The sequence below is a fragment of the Furipterus horrens genome, unplaced genomic scaffold, assembly GCF_987537825.1.
Source record: "Furipterus horrens unplaced genomic scaffold, mFurHor1.1.pri manual_scaffold_6, whole genome shotgun sequence".
NCBI lineage: Eukaryota > Metazoa > Chordata > Mammalia > Chiroptera > Furipteridae > Furipterus > Furipterus horrens.
This window is the reverse complement of record NW_028327176.1, coordinates 188,433,735-188,447,372: the sequence shown is the minus strand read 5'-3', so window position 1 is coordinate 188,447,372 and position 13,638 is coordinate 188,433,735. Positions and strand designations below refer to the sequence as shown.

Below are 13,638 nucleotides of genomic sequence, written 5' to 3'. Positions count from 1 at the left end.
AATAAATTTTAAGTTCATGAAATAGTTATGCTTAGGCTGTTTCCAGCACTTGGCTATTGTGAACAGCCAACACTAACAAACAAGCAAAATAGAACCAGAGGCATGTCAACAAGGAATGGACTGACAGTGACCAGGGGGGAGGGGCCAGGGGGGAAAGTGAGGAAAGAAGGGGAGGGGTCTATTCAAGGAGATCGTATAAATGACCCATGGACTTGAACCACAGGGTGGGAATGACTGTGGGAGAGGGGGTGGGGTGGGTGGGTCAGGGGAGAGAAATGGGGGAGGAAAGGCGACGACTGTAATAGGAAAGCGACCGAAGAAATAAAATTTAATTTAAAAAGATAATTGTGCTATAGGTGGCCTCTACGAGGCACATGATCCAGAAAAGGTAGATGCGATTTGTTAATAAATGAGTGCTCTAAGAGATATCTGTGAACGGATGTGGGAAAAAGTGTCCCTTAGCCCGTGACCGGGGATCAGGCTCTCGGCGAGCCCCTGCCACCTCTTCTCTCCCTCTTCTCAGTGCCCTTTGTGCTCGCTTTTAGCTGAAACACAGTTTGCCTGCGATCTCCCGTGCCGCCCCGGGTGCTCTTCCCTCTCTCTGTTCAGTCTATCCCGGGGGACAATTTCTGCGTGGATGACACCGTGTGCTTAAATGGAATAAAGGCTTGGCTGCTCTTATCACGGCAAATCTATCGCATGTGAAGGTATTCAATACCTACAGAGATATATATCTCATCGCAAGAATCCTCTAGCCTCTGAGTGTAAATGAAACACGCATGTATCCAAAAGGAAGCCCTGCTGCTTCCTTTACACTCAAGAAAACCCATGACTTCGTCGCCCCGCCAGCGTCCCTTGGAAACCACCCTGAAGTCACGCCGGGCCACGGCTGACCGATGTGCCTGTCGGACCCTACCTGCAATCTTCCGCTTCGTGAGGGCGGCCCTGTAGACGGGCTGGCTGCGCCCCCGGGAGTTCATGGACTGCAGGGAGACCACGTACACCGACTCGGAGGCTGTGGACCAAGGAGCAGGCGGTGAGGCTCTGTGGCTGGTTTTCCCGGAAGATCCGTCCCTCGGTCCTTGGTGCCGTCCCCCGCCCTCCTTCCCAGTTCATCTTTCTGGGGTGCTCCCTCTTCCTCCGCACAACCAGAGATGAGACCGAGCACGGGGGAGCAGCAGGCCTGGCCTGCGGGCTCCCTCGGTCGGGACCCGCGGCCCAGTGTCCCGGGCTCTCAGACAAAGTTTAGGGAATGAAACGCTGAAAGCAGAACCAAGACGTGGAAAGCATTAGCTCCGCCACATCCAGAGACATGGCCCCACCGAGGGGTCCGCGCTGCCTGTCCGGACGCAGCTGACCGGCGCTGGGAAGGCGGCCGTGTCCCACTGCTAAACGAAGGCTGGAAGGACGGAGGCTCAGAGGGAGGACAGAACAGGGAGAGTCACTGAATAATTATAATACCTGCAAAATAAAACGTGACAACTAAAGCATAATGTCTGTCACCAGCGAGCTTCCAGATACCAAAGTGATGGGGAAGATCGCCAGATCCTGAGCACCGGTTAACACTGAACTCACCTAGTTTTTTAATTTCATGCGTTCGCTCATCTCTGGCCAGTGGAACATAATTCATCTTCCGGCCACTTTCCCCGTAGCCCAGAAGGAAGCCCCGTGATCTGCGTGGACTCTTGGCTCCAGACAGGCGTGGCGCCTTCCAGGCCACGGACAGCCGGTCGTCTGAGGGTCGGACTCGAACACGCAAGGGCTTGTTTGGTACTTCCTTTTCTTAAAGAGGACATGACACGGAAACTATTAAACAGTGTACCTTTGGAGTCCACCGGTGACTAAGGAAAGGTGGTCCGAAGACCTGAGCCGCAGCCATGAGCAGCTGGGCTTAAAACACCCATTTTGGGAACCGATTCTAGTAAGAACATTCTGTCCCCGTGTGCCTGTGTCCCTCCCATATTTCAGACCAAGATGTCTTAAGACTTAAAACGAACACATACCATGTGCGAGACGGCCAGCCAGAAACTTGAGTGTTTTAGAAATGTTCTCTGTCATCTACTTCCTTTTGTCCCCTTAAGTCCCAAACTATATGTTCTCTGGTGAGAGCTAAAGGTGAGCATAAGAATATAGCAAACGCACATTATGTGCCGTTGATAACTGTCCCCTGGGCAGCGTTTTCAGGTAAAGCTGAAAAGGGAGGCTTTCCTGGCCCTGCAGTGAATCACTGGGGCTGACCAGTAACCGATTTCTGGTTTTGATCTTCCTTTTTCTGACGCCCCTGGGGTTGTGAGTATAACTCCTTTCATTGGGGTCGTACTGAACTGATCTCAGTTTCGTTCCAGGTTACAAGGTGGGCTCTCAATGTCAAAGTCTGGCCTGTGTAAGAACCGAGGACCTCCATGACAGATATGCTTATTCACATAGTTCAAGAGGAAACAGTTGTCCCTAAGTGTCCCGTGCTAATAGTCCAACTCACTAATGGCACAGTACTGATTCAACGTATGAGTTCCCATGTAAACCCTATGACTTGCTAAGTCCTGTGGGTTCCAGTATTGATTCTCGAGGTTGATTGTTCTCTGAGTTCCCATCGGGGATCACTCGCTTCATACTCCTGACTATGTGATGTCCATGCAGCCACACGGAAGTGTCTGAGTTCTCCATGGGTGACTGTATCACAGGAGAGGACATGCGTTTTCTTCATTAGCAGGTATCACTGCTAAACAGACCTTGCATGAGGCTAGGGTAAGAATGGTATTTTTTTAAAAATCCCTGCTGGCATGGCTGAGTGGGTTAGGAGTCACCCACAAACCGAAAGGTTGCCAATGTGATTCCCAGTGAGGGTTCGTACCTGGGTTGTGGGTTCAGCTCCCGACTGGGGGGCATGCGAGAGGCAACCGAGTGATGTTTCTCTCTCACATTGAGTTTCTCTCCCTCTCTTTCTCCCTCCCTTCCCCTCTCTCTAAAAACAAATTTTAAAAATGTTTTTTTTTTTTTAAATCCTGAGGAAAACATGTTGTATAAACTACTTATGCAAAGCAAAATCTGGACAAGGAGCAGGAGTCTTATTTATCAGCCATGAAGCTTTGGTTTGCTTTTTAAAGTTCGTTGGCAGATTTTTGTTTATGGGACCAAAATACAGAAACAATTTAATTTTTCAGGAATAGGGCTCATGTCATTTTCAGATTTATGCAACATGATGAAATAGGCTTTATGCGAGCCATGACCATTGGAACAGCAATTGAGAGAAAAAATTTTAAAGGAAGCAAAAAACTATGCTCCACCCTCTTTCCATCTCCCGAGTCATTTTTCCCTCTGTGTCATTTTGCCTCCAATACAAACTGTCACCACACACAAAAAACTCAGTGTTGACAGAAGACCTTCTCATGACATATATCACATACTACCTGTGGCTCTGAGGGTGAACCTGAGGTTGAGGTTTGATTTCATGGGTGCACATTTGGGGGCAAGGGTTGGGACTATGTTTTTAAATATTCTATACGGTGAAAATAATCTCTGGGCATAATATGTGATGTTTATTTTATTTTATGGAAAACCCATACCACAAGAGAATCTCAGTGTCGTGGGGTTGAGGAATGACTTCTGCACCAGCTGCCACAGGCCATTTGCACTGCTTGCTTTCCTGGGTAGGACTGGCAGGGTTACCACCCAGGCTGCCATGGTCTCTTTCCTGAGGGGCAGCAGGAAGTGGGACAGGTGTCTGTGGTGCTGTCATTGCCTGGGCTGGCCTCAGTGACACCCTCCACACCTCTCAGTCTAAAGCTCTCTGTGTCTCCAACAACGCTCCCCTCCACTGCAGAAAGAGCACATCCGCATGGGGGTTCTGGGGTGACCTCCAGCACAATGGGAAAATCTATAGATCATAGGCACATGGGTCTTATAGGATTCGGATAAAAAATAAATGAGGTTCTGCCCCAGTCCTGAGAGCCTTCCAGCCACTCGTCCTGCAGGGCAGCATGACCCTGGGCCTTGGGGAGCATTGCAGGTCCCTGCTCTAGTGTCTCCTGACACACAGAACAGTAAAATCCTGAATAAAACAGTCATAAGGAAAAGATCATTGGAATTTCCTAAAGCGATGGGGTCCCTGAGGAGGAGGTAGGGCTGAGGTTCCAAGGACAGAAGCTCGGTCCCAGATGGCACCCCCATTCGCCTGAGGTGCCCGGCCTATGGCTCTGTGCTGACCCAGGCCAAGCCCACTACCCATCGGCCAGGCCACCCAGAGGCCGGGACAGGCACTGTGGGGGACTTTCCCCCCAGGCTCCAGCCTGCTGCCTCACCTCTCCACACGAGGGTTCAGGAGTGAGCGAGGGCCGCTGAGCCGCCTGCGGGAACAGGGCTGGGCCCTCCCCGACACCAACCACAGCGCCCACTTTATGTGGGACCGTGCAGTCTGACATTAGCTCTCGCGTGGTTGAGTTTACCTGTCCTTACACAGCTCCCAGGTAAGTAGGATAGCTGTCGTAACCCCGTGAGAAAACAGGTTCAAAGCAGTGAAGTGACCGACCCAAGGCCACACAGCTACTAAGTGCCAAGCAGGGACCTGAATTCTACCACTCTGGTGCCACGTGTCACTCTTGTCTTACTTGTCCATTAATTTATGCCTGCTTGTCACCACAGGTGCCATCCCACCAACCACCTGACTCTTCTGCTGATGAACGTGTGGAGCAAGGGTTCCAAGCTGGATGGGCCCCATTCATAGTGTGGGCACAGTGGCTTGCACAGAGGGCATCGTGTGTGTGTGTGTGTGTGTGTGTGTGTGTGTGTGTAATGACCAGACAGTACACTCAGCAAGTAGCAGGTAAACCAGAGAAGGCCTATCACCAACAACTGCCCTGGAGAACCGTTCCCAGACTGCATGGCAGTCACTGACCCCGAAAGCCAGAGCAAAGGGACAACACTATCCCTCTAAACACAATCCTCTGTCTCTCAAGTATTTTAAAAAAATGTCCTTTCTTTGTCATTCTGGGTGATACCATCAAAAACATCTTTTTTAGATTTTTTCTGGATCACCTGGTAATCCTCTTTTAAACTGATGAGCACACTAAGAAACACTATCCAGATGGTTCAAATTCACTCACAATGAAAATTTTTAAGTGTTCTCTAAGCCATATAGGATGGCCTCACAGAAGTTTCCTGAAATTTTTCTAATAAATTCCTGTAAGTCTTTTATCTTGAAAACAGGAAGTCACAACTGCCAGGAGCAATGACGTTCACGTGCCCCAGTGCCGGGCGCGTGACCACTGGGCAGGCGCATCGCCGCCACCACGGATCTCGGCGCGTCCTCAGGTCACTCTCAGCCGGCGGATAACGTGAATCGCACGCTGTCCGCTCGGCAGGTCAGCTGCACGAAACAATCACCATCTAGGTTAGACTTCAGAAAGCCAGACAGGCATGTCTCCTGAGCTGCAGCATCAGCTACCCCAAATGGCAAGTATCCTCAAATTGTACAGGTTCAGAATCTGTTCTTCTCCCAAAGAAGAAATCCCAAACGCAGCACAATGCTTCGTCCATTTACAGTTCGATGCTAGTTCAGCATGGTGGCCTCTGATGTGGCTTCCACGGGCTCTCAAATCGCTGGCAAAGGGACTCTGGGACGCGCACTGACCCTCATTGTCCCTCCTTTGGAAAATAGTGTGTAGCTCATCGTGTTTTGTAACATAAGCTATGTGGGGCACCTAGTACTGTTCCTGGCGCATACGAAGCACACGTGAATTGCTACCTGTGTTTGGGGTTGTGATAAAAACTAAATCCTCGTCAGATCCACTGGATGGGGGAGCAGCCCCTTCCAGAATGGAACCCAAGTCACAGGACAGATTCGACCACAATGCCTTGCACGCAAGTGGCACTAACACATCTTTTTCAAAGAACCAGGCACGAGAGAAAGAGACAGGCTTATTGTCACAGATTTTTACATGAAACACATTTCAAACACGAGGTTGTGTATAGCCAGGCGACTTGGTATGCCGCGCACTGAAAGCACTAGTTGTGGCCTCTGTGGACTTCTAAGCCCCCCAACACTCTGCGCGAGTCCCCACTCTTCGCTGGCACAAGAGAGGGCACAGCCATCATCTCCTTGGCTGGGTCTCAGCTGGCAGGACATGCCCATTTTCCAGCACCAGCACGAGGTATCGTTCAGTCTGCAGCTTTGAAGAGTCTGCGGTTTGTCCCTCTGATGCCCTGACTCCTCACTGCACTAACTTCCCTCCACCTCCTGAAAAGGCAGGCCCACGTGCTCACTGGCCTTGCCCTCGCCCATCCACGGGCCCCGGCAGCTTCCCCACCAGCTGCAAACACCAAACCTCAGGGCAGCCTGGGACACTGGCCTGTAGGGCAGGAAGGGCCAGCCCATGTGGCTGGAGCCGTCGTCCTCATACCGGACATCAGACTCCCCTGGAGGACTCCCACCTGCGTCAGGCCGGGTGAGAGTCCAGAGCTTAGGCGCACTGTGGATGACGAACCATGATAAGGAAGAGGAGAGTGGGGTGGGAGAGGAGTGAGGGTGAACTGTCACAGCCAGCACCCGGACGGGACGTGTGCTTGGCTGTCCCCACCCTGAGTCCGACTTCCCTGCTCCCAGCCCGGGCCCAGCCCCAGCACTGGGTGACCGGCTGCCAAGGTCAGCCAGTGCCTCCCAGTCCCCTGCCTGCCAAGAGCTTCTTCCTGGGCGAGTTCACACACATCCTCCTCCTGAGATGTTTGTGAATGAGTCACAAAACTTTTCTCCCACGCACCAATATTTGCGATACTTATTCTAACTTCTCTCCTGAACGCCATGTTTTCCCCTCCAATAAACCACGCGGACACATGGAACTATTTACTGAGTTCTTGGGTGATATTTCACAATAAGGAGGAAGGGAGGCTCATTCATGGTTTTGGAGTTGCGTCTATCAGAATGTCACCAACCTCCATAAGTTGCTGGACCCCTGCCAACTACAAGGTATGTGACGAGCTCCCTCACAGTTACACAATAACACCCCTTTACAGGCAAACGAAGCAAAGCTCGGCAAGGTGAGAGAGGACCTGGGAGGCGGGCAGGTGGGCGCTAAGCTGACGCCGGAGCCAGCTCTGCAGCCCCGGTCCCTCCACTCCACGTGCTCGGGTGCTCGGGCTGGTTGCAGAGCTGGCGTCACCAGCTGTCCCACTGTGGCAGGAGCGTGTGCCTGCTCTGGATGAAGGGCCCCTCGGAGCCTCCCACACGCCGTTGGCAATGGATCCAGTCTGTCACACTGGGAACCATGGCCCAGGACTTCGGTGCCATGGGCCACCCACTGAGAGAAAATGCCAGCTAACTTCCCAAGGGCCTGGTGCTCCTCAGGGAAGTCAGCCCACCTGCCCCCTGAGGACCACCCATCGCACTCTGGCTCTGACACGTGTCGTGTCTCAGGTCTCCAAGGAAGGACCCCCCGGGGAAGAGCCTGGCCGGCCACACAGAGAGCCTAGCTGACCGACTGTAGAGCGCGTGAGCGGAGCGGGCTGTTTGGACACCTTTGACCATCCCAGATAGAGTCACGGTCAGCCAGGACAGTTACATCAAGTGCTGTGTCAACACTGAGGTCATGGGGTGTGACAGGAATGCCCTGAGGAGCGGCCTGGAATGCCCAAAACCACAAGTCTGGGCAGTTGGATAAGGACTCCATCTGGACACCGAGATGAGCGGGGCCTCCAGCCCTGGGCGACTGCAGGGACTCAGAGCTCTGACCACACAACGCTCAAGCTGGGCTGTACCGCAGGTCACGCTCCGTGCCCTGACGGACTTCCACTCCACCGGACGCGTGCAATACTGCAACCGCCTGGCTTGGGACCAGTGCCCGCCTCTCTACCTGTGGACACTGTCAGTGACCAGGACTTCACGCCCACCGCTCGCTCTGCTTGCTTCCGTCACATAGACTCCCCTCTCTGTCTGTGACCTGCGTGTGACTCGACTGACTTATGGGGAGGTCTCCCCTACCAAACCTGGCACGGCGGAAAGACACAAAGTGGTGTGAATGACTCCCTTGGGGGATGCTCATGACAATGACCCACCCTGGGAAGAAGTCAGGACCCTACGGAGAAAATGAGTGTGGCATCTCATCGTCCTTCAGAGACACCGGAATAGCACACTTGGTCATCGCTTGGAGTCTGTAAACCCTTGCTGCCTTCTCAGGGATTGGGAGAAGAGAGGCAGTCTTAAAAGGAAAAGAAGAACCAAAAAAAAGAAAAAGAAAGGAAAAAAGAATCTTGATCTCCCTCATGCTAATCAATGCCATTTACTAAAAATGTTACAGGTCGTGGAGGCCTTAATAAAGCATTTAAAACTTTCTTTTAAAACTAACAAGCTCAAGGGCCTTCCATCCGAGATGTCTGCTGCGTGCTGGGCCTGTCCGGTACCCCCCAGGGCCTCCTCCAGCTTCCTGGGGCCACGAGGTGAAGTCCCTACTGTTGCTGGACTCTCGAGGGCCACAGAGTGCGAAGGAAGCAACAGCCTTCTCTGACTCCCAGGAGCGACATCAGGTGTCTCCTCGCCCGACGAGTGGCACAGGGGCTGCCCTGAGACAGCGCAGCTACGGGAAGGATGTGAGTTTTCTGGGGAAAATTCTAGCTTCAACCCAAGGTTCGCTTGGTTTGGTTGCTTTAGCCTAAAGTCCTGCATTTGCTTCCTCTGGGAACAGAAGAGTAAATAATGCAGCCGCTTCCTGGCAACGGAAAGCCTGGTTTGGTTCAACAGCTCGGCGAGTGCGATGTTTTACTGTTCGCTAAATGAACGATCCAGTTATCACATATGAATACATTTACACCTTAAAAAAGAAAGTGCTTTCTCTCAGGACTACGATCTGCACACAGGGGTCCTGCGTGGGAAGCTGCCTCTGTCCGCGGCAGCAGTGGCGTTGAGGCCCCAGCTCGTGCTCTTCCCACTCCCACGCCATGGGGAAAGCCCCCGGTGGCTGAGCGCTCAGAAAGTGGCATCCGGCGCCGACATGCTGACCTCTTCAGAAGCAGCAGGTTTATTAACGAGGGCGGGTTCCTCCAGGACATGAAGGCAAAGTTGGCAAACATGTCATTCAAGTCCACACATGCGGGGACAGTTCCCCTCTCCAGCTTCCGGCAGTCCCCTGCGCCTCCCACTCGGGACAGCCGCCCGCCAGCTTCTGAAGGAAGCCGCATCCCTTCCGCACCTCCCTGTATGGCCGCAGCTCCTGAGTTCTCTGTCCCTATCCGAGAGCACTTGGCTAAATGACGCGCCACACAGAAGCCTCCACTCTTCTTTGTTAGAGTTGGTGCGGTCTGTGTTCTCAGGGGAGTGGCGGCTTTGAAATGGGCTCTCAGATTAAGAGATCAGAGCCCCTGGGAAGAAGGTGCCCGTCGCCAGGGAGGGTCCCCCCAGGAGGGAGGGGCCGCCTCACAGCAGATGGATCTGACTGTAAGCACCCGTCTTCCTAGCCCAGCCAGGCTTGAGGAATTCCAATCTGCAAAGGCATGCAGCACCATGCCTCAGCCAGGCCCTTCCAGGACACTGGAGGCAGGAATTAGGATCTCTGACTAATAAAGACAGCACTTCGCTGTGGCTGACAAGCTGGCCTGCCCAGGACCGCCCCCAGCTGAACTAGACAGGTGATGCTGGCCTTCTGAGGGACATCTCTGCATCACTCTGCAGCCAGCTCTGGGCAACACACATTTCCACTTCCAAATGCATTTCCGCTAAGCATTTATTGAGCATGGGCAACACACTTGTCGCAGGCTCTGGGAGACAGAGATGAATAAACTGAAGTGGACTGCCCTTGTGGGCTCACCAACCTGGCCATGAACCAGACACTGAGCTTGGCCCTGAAAATTGCACACCAAATAAAACTTAAAATTGCACGAGAAAACAGTGCCATAGACATTCCTTCCCCATTGGCCACAGACTTTAATTAAACTACTATGCGGGGGGAGGAGTCTTTGATTCATTACTTGGCACACAGCAGCCGCATGCTCTGGCCTGTGTTAGCGGATGATGCCCTGAGGCAGCATGAATAAAACTGCACAGGATCCTGCGGAGGGCTGAAATGTCCCAGACGAAGAGTGTGGCAAAAGCAGCTGAACTGCAGAGTTGGGCCTCCGTCCTTGTCCGGCCCTCCAAGGCCTGTCTTTGTGTATAACAGATAAGCCCAGACCCAGGGACAGAAACCCGCTAAAACAACTTCAGAAAAGAAGTCCGCAGGAAAGGTACATAACAGGATTCCACTCTGCGGAAGGACCTGAGACATCTCTTCCGTGGGGACAGAACAGAGGGATGTGGATTTCCATCTCGACAGGAGAGATTTCCCATTTACATACAAAGAAAACTTTCCAACTAAAAGATCCAAGATGAGCTCGCCCAGGAGGAAGCCCGGAGTCTGCTGTGGAGTCGCATGTAGTCCTATCATTCTCTGAGTCCTAAGAGTTTTCATACTTGGACCAGTGGCCGGTCTGAGACTCGCCCAAGTCCTCCAGGCTCCAGGACTCCTGACATGCTCTTCCCTCCCCTCCCACAGCTTCACGGCTGCGGTGCCCACGGGCCTGGCGCTGCTGTGCTATCAGGCCTCTCGGCTCACCCCGACCGGCTGCATATTACAGAGCTGTCTGTTTTTCAAAGAATTCATGATTATGCCATAGGGTGAATTTTGTCCCCCCCCCACCCCCCAAAATTCATATGTTGAAGTCCTAACCCTGTTAGTCCAGCGTGTGACTATTCGAGATGGGGCGTTTTAAGACGTGGTTAAATTAAACGGGGCCATTAGGATGGGCCCCAATCCAGTCTGACAGATGTTCTTACGAGAAGAGGAAATCTGGACACAAAGGGACACAAAGGGGCTCAGGAAGACAGGCCACGTGGGGACTCAGAAAGAAGGGGGGGCACCTGCAAGGCCAGGAGAAATCAGACCTAATTTGACACCTCGATCTTGGACTTTCAGCTTCCAAACTGTGCAAACATGAATTTCTGTGACCGAAGTCACCCAGTTGGCGGAATTTTGCCATGGCAGCCCCAGCAAACTACCGAAGTGACACGCATGACGGCTGCTCCCGTGCTCCCTGCCTGCCTTGCCGGCGAGAAGGTGGCCTTCATGAAGGCCCGCCCCCGCGCGTCTTGTTCGCCGCCGTCTCTCTGGCAGCCGGGCCTGTGCCCGGACACCCACGGGTGCCGAACGGGGGACTCTAACGACTACAGAGAAGACAATGGGGTCAAGGGGGTCTCAGCCAGCAAAGGGAGGCCTTCCGGAATGTGGACTGAAACTACCCGTGTAGAGTGGGTTTTCCTCTAGTTTCAAATAAAACCCTAGAAGGAAGTGAAGTGTTAACGGTCCAAGCACTAAAGCACACCCTCAGGGCCTCACACCAAGGACTGACGGCAATGTCTCCATTTCAGGAGAAGCCACTCCGTGGAACGAAGAATCCTCTCTTGTTGGGCAGGACAATCACAGAGTAGCTGTTCCTCACAACACGAGCAAAGCAGGCCGTCCGAGCGACATTAAAAAATATAAATGCATGTGGGTCACTAATTGATCATTTCTCATACATGATTATTTTTTAATTAGGAATTAAATGTGATTTTTTTTTCTGGAGCACTATAACCAAGTCTATGCATTCTTTTTTAAAAAGATCTGCTTTATATCATATGCTGCAAATGGGTTCAGCTAGTAATTTCTTCCAGTATCTTTTTTTTTTTTTATCATAATGTATGACAAATGTAGTGTCATGTATTACAGCACAGTGTTCTTTGGCAGCTGGGGCCTGCAAAGGCCCCTGCGGAGGGAGAGTAAATGCTTTCACAGCACAGAGAACCAATATTGAGCTGGAACATGACTGTTCCTGACCCCCAGTTCCCAGGCTTTCTGTGACACGTGCTTACTTAGGAAGGTCACCCACACTCACAGAGACGTAGTCCTATTGAAGAAGCCATACGCAATTAATTACTTAAGAAAAAGCAAGAAAATCACTTGTTCTAAAACTATTTATCGTTCAAAAAAATATCAGGGCGATTATAAAAATGAAATACGTCATTTTAAAATACAAAACAGGAGATTCCAATGCAAGGTTTGTGGGTCTCTGTGAGCATTTACATGTGTGTCTTCAGGAATAGAAATCCCTGATGTAAACTTGGCTTCTATCGCGCACTGCCCAGGTGTACTACCTTCTCGGCTATTTCACTGCCAATGTGGTCCCAGGTTTACTCCTCCCTGTCTGCGCGTCTCTCATAATTCTCGCCCTCTCGTGTACTCTCTCTGCTTCTCTCTACAGCATGTCCACCTCTGACTTCTCCCTTCCAACTTTCATTCCCTTGTCTCCAATCCCCTCCAGGCATGTCCGTCAGAACCTCCAAGCTCACCTGAAGTCTGAACCAGAACACATCACCTTTCCTCCAGCGCCAGTTTCCTTTCCTGATTGGGTTGTTCTTTCATCCTTTTTCCTGGAAAAGGATGTTGAACTCTGCCTACACCCATCCCATCCGATCTGAGAAGCAGATTAGAGTCCCTGGTGTCAACATACTCACCTTCCTCTCAACAGTGACACAAGATTGACGTCTTTAAAAACATGGTTCATGAAAATAAAATGCAGCTCCTCTCCCATTGCCTTGGGAGAGGAGCCAACGCACTCCAAAACACTGCGTTCATTCTGCATTATTTTTCACCATTAATTAAACACATTCGGGGAACACACAGACATGTCAACACTTCTCTCAACAAGTAAAAACAACAGGATCGGACAACATCAACACCCAGATGATGAAACAGACACATATACAAATATGGAGCAGAGATGGAAGGCAGGTAATCTAACATATCACCAAATGCCCCGTGGTTTTAAGAAAAGAAAGACTTGATGGAGCAGATTAGCCAATCAGCGCCCCTGTTTGGTGGGTCCCCTTCATGGATGCCACCCACGGGTAAAAGAGCCACAGGGGTCCTCCTCGGGCCAGGGCTCCATCTCAGCCACCATATTTGCCTGTTCGCAGCACAACACCGTCCCCAGACGGAGACAAGACCCCACCCCGCCCCTGCGCGTGAGAGGACAGCGAGAGGCGAACCTCACCGGCTGCCTCCGGCCCGCGGGTGCACAGCGGACTGACCGACACTGGGTGGCGTGGCTGTTAGTTTAGCGATGGGAACTGAATGAAGGGTGGTGAGCGCATGGGAGTGACAGAAGCACGACCTTCTTGCGAGACGGTGCTTCAATGAGGACATGAACCGAGTGAGCAAATAGTACCTGTGACGGTTTCATTAAATGGTCCTCGACCCTTAATGGGAAAACCATCAGTCTTGATCCATTCACCTCCTAAATTAGGAAAATGCAACCTGGTAGTTAGAAACAAGGACCAGAGGGTTTGGCACATTACAGAGCGTCCCTAACATGCCTCTGAGTGGTCTTTTCAACAAGGTGAAAGGTCACGCTAGCGACTCAGCACTAAGCTCTCTGGACAACACATCCTTTTAGTCTCTTGCACACAGCTTACTCTAGTGAGCACTCGGAGACGGAGTTCCAAATGCTAACACCCTACATCACGTGGCTTTAAAGGAAGAGACAAAGCTCTCCTAGTTTTCATTCTCTCAGCTTGCTCTACGAGTCTAAAAATGGTTGTTCAGGAACTCTGCAATGATTCTATCGACCTGAGAAAGCAAGGAG

At 51.7% G+C, this 13,638-nt stretch overlaps 1 protein-coding gene across 1 annotated transcript in view; it reads right to left on the bottom strand.

Moving 5' to 3' along the window:
• FNDC1 (fibronectin type III domain containing 1) overlaps window positions 1–13,638 on the bottom strand; it is a 79,443-nt gene that overhangs the window by 42,766 nt on the left and 23,039 nt on the right. The window contains exons 4-6 of the mRNA XM_090280043.1: window positions 13,222–13,290; window positions 1,576–1,782; window positions 917–1,015 (exon numbers count right to left, since the gene is read on the bottom strand). Coding sequence (XP_090136169.1) covers window positions 917–1,015; window positions 1,576–1,782; window positions 13,222–13,290 — 375 coding nt within the window. The remainder of the gene's footprint in view (window positions 1–916; window positions 1,016–1,575; window positions 1,783–13,221; window positions 13,291–13,638) is intronic.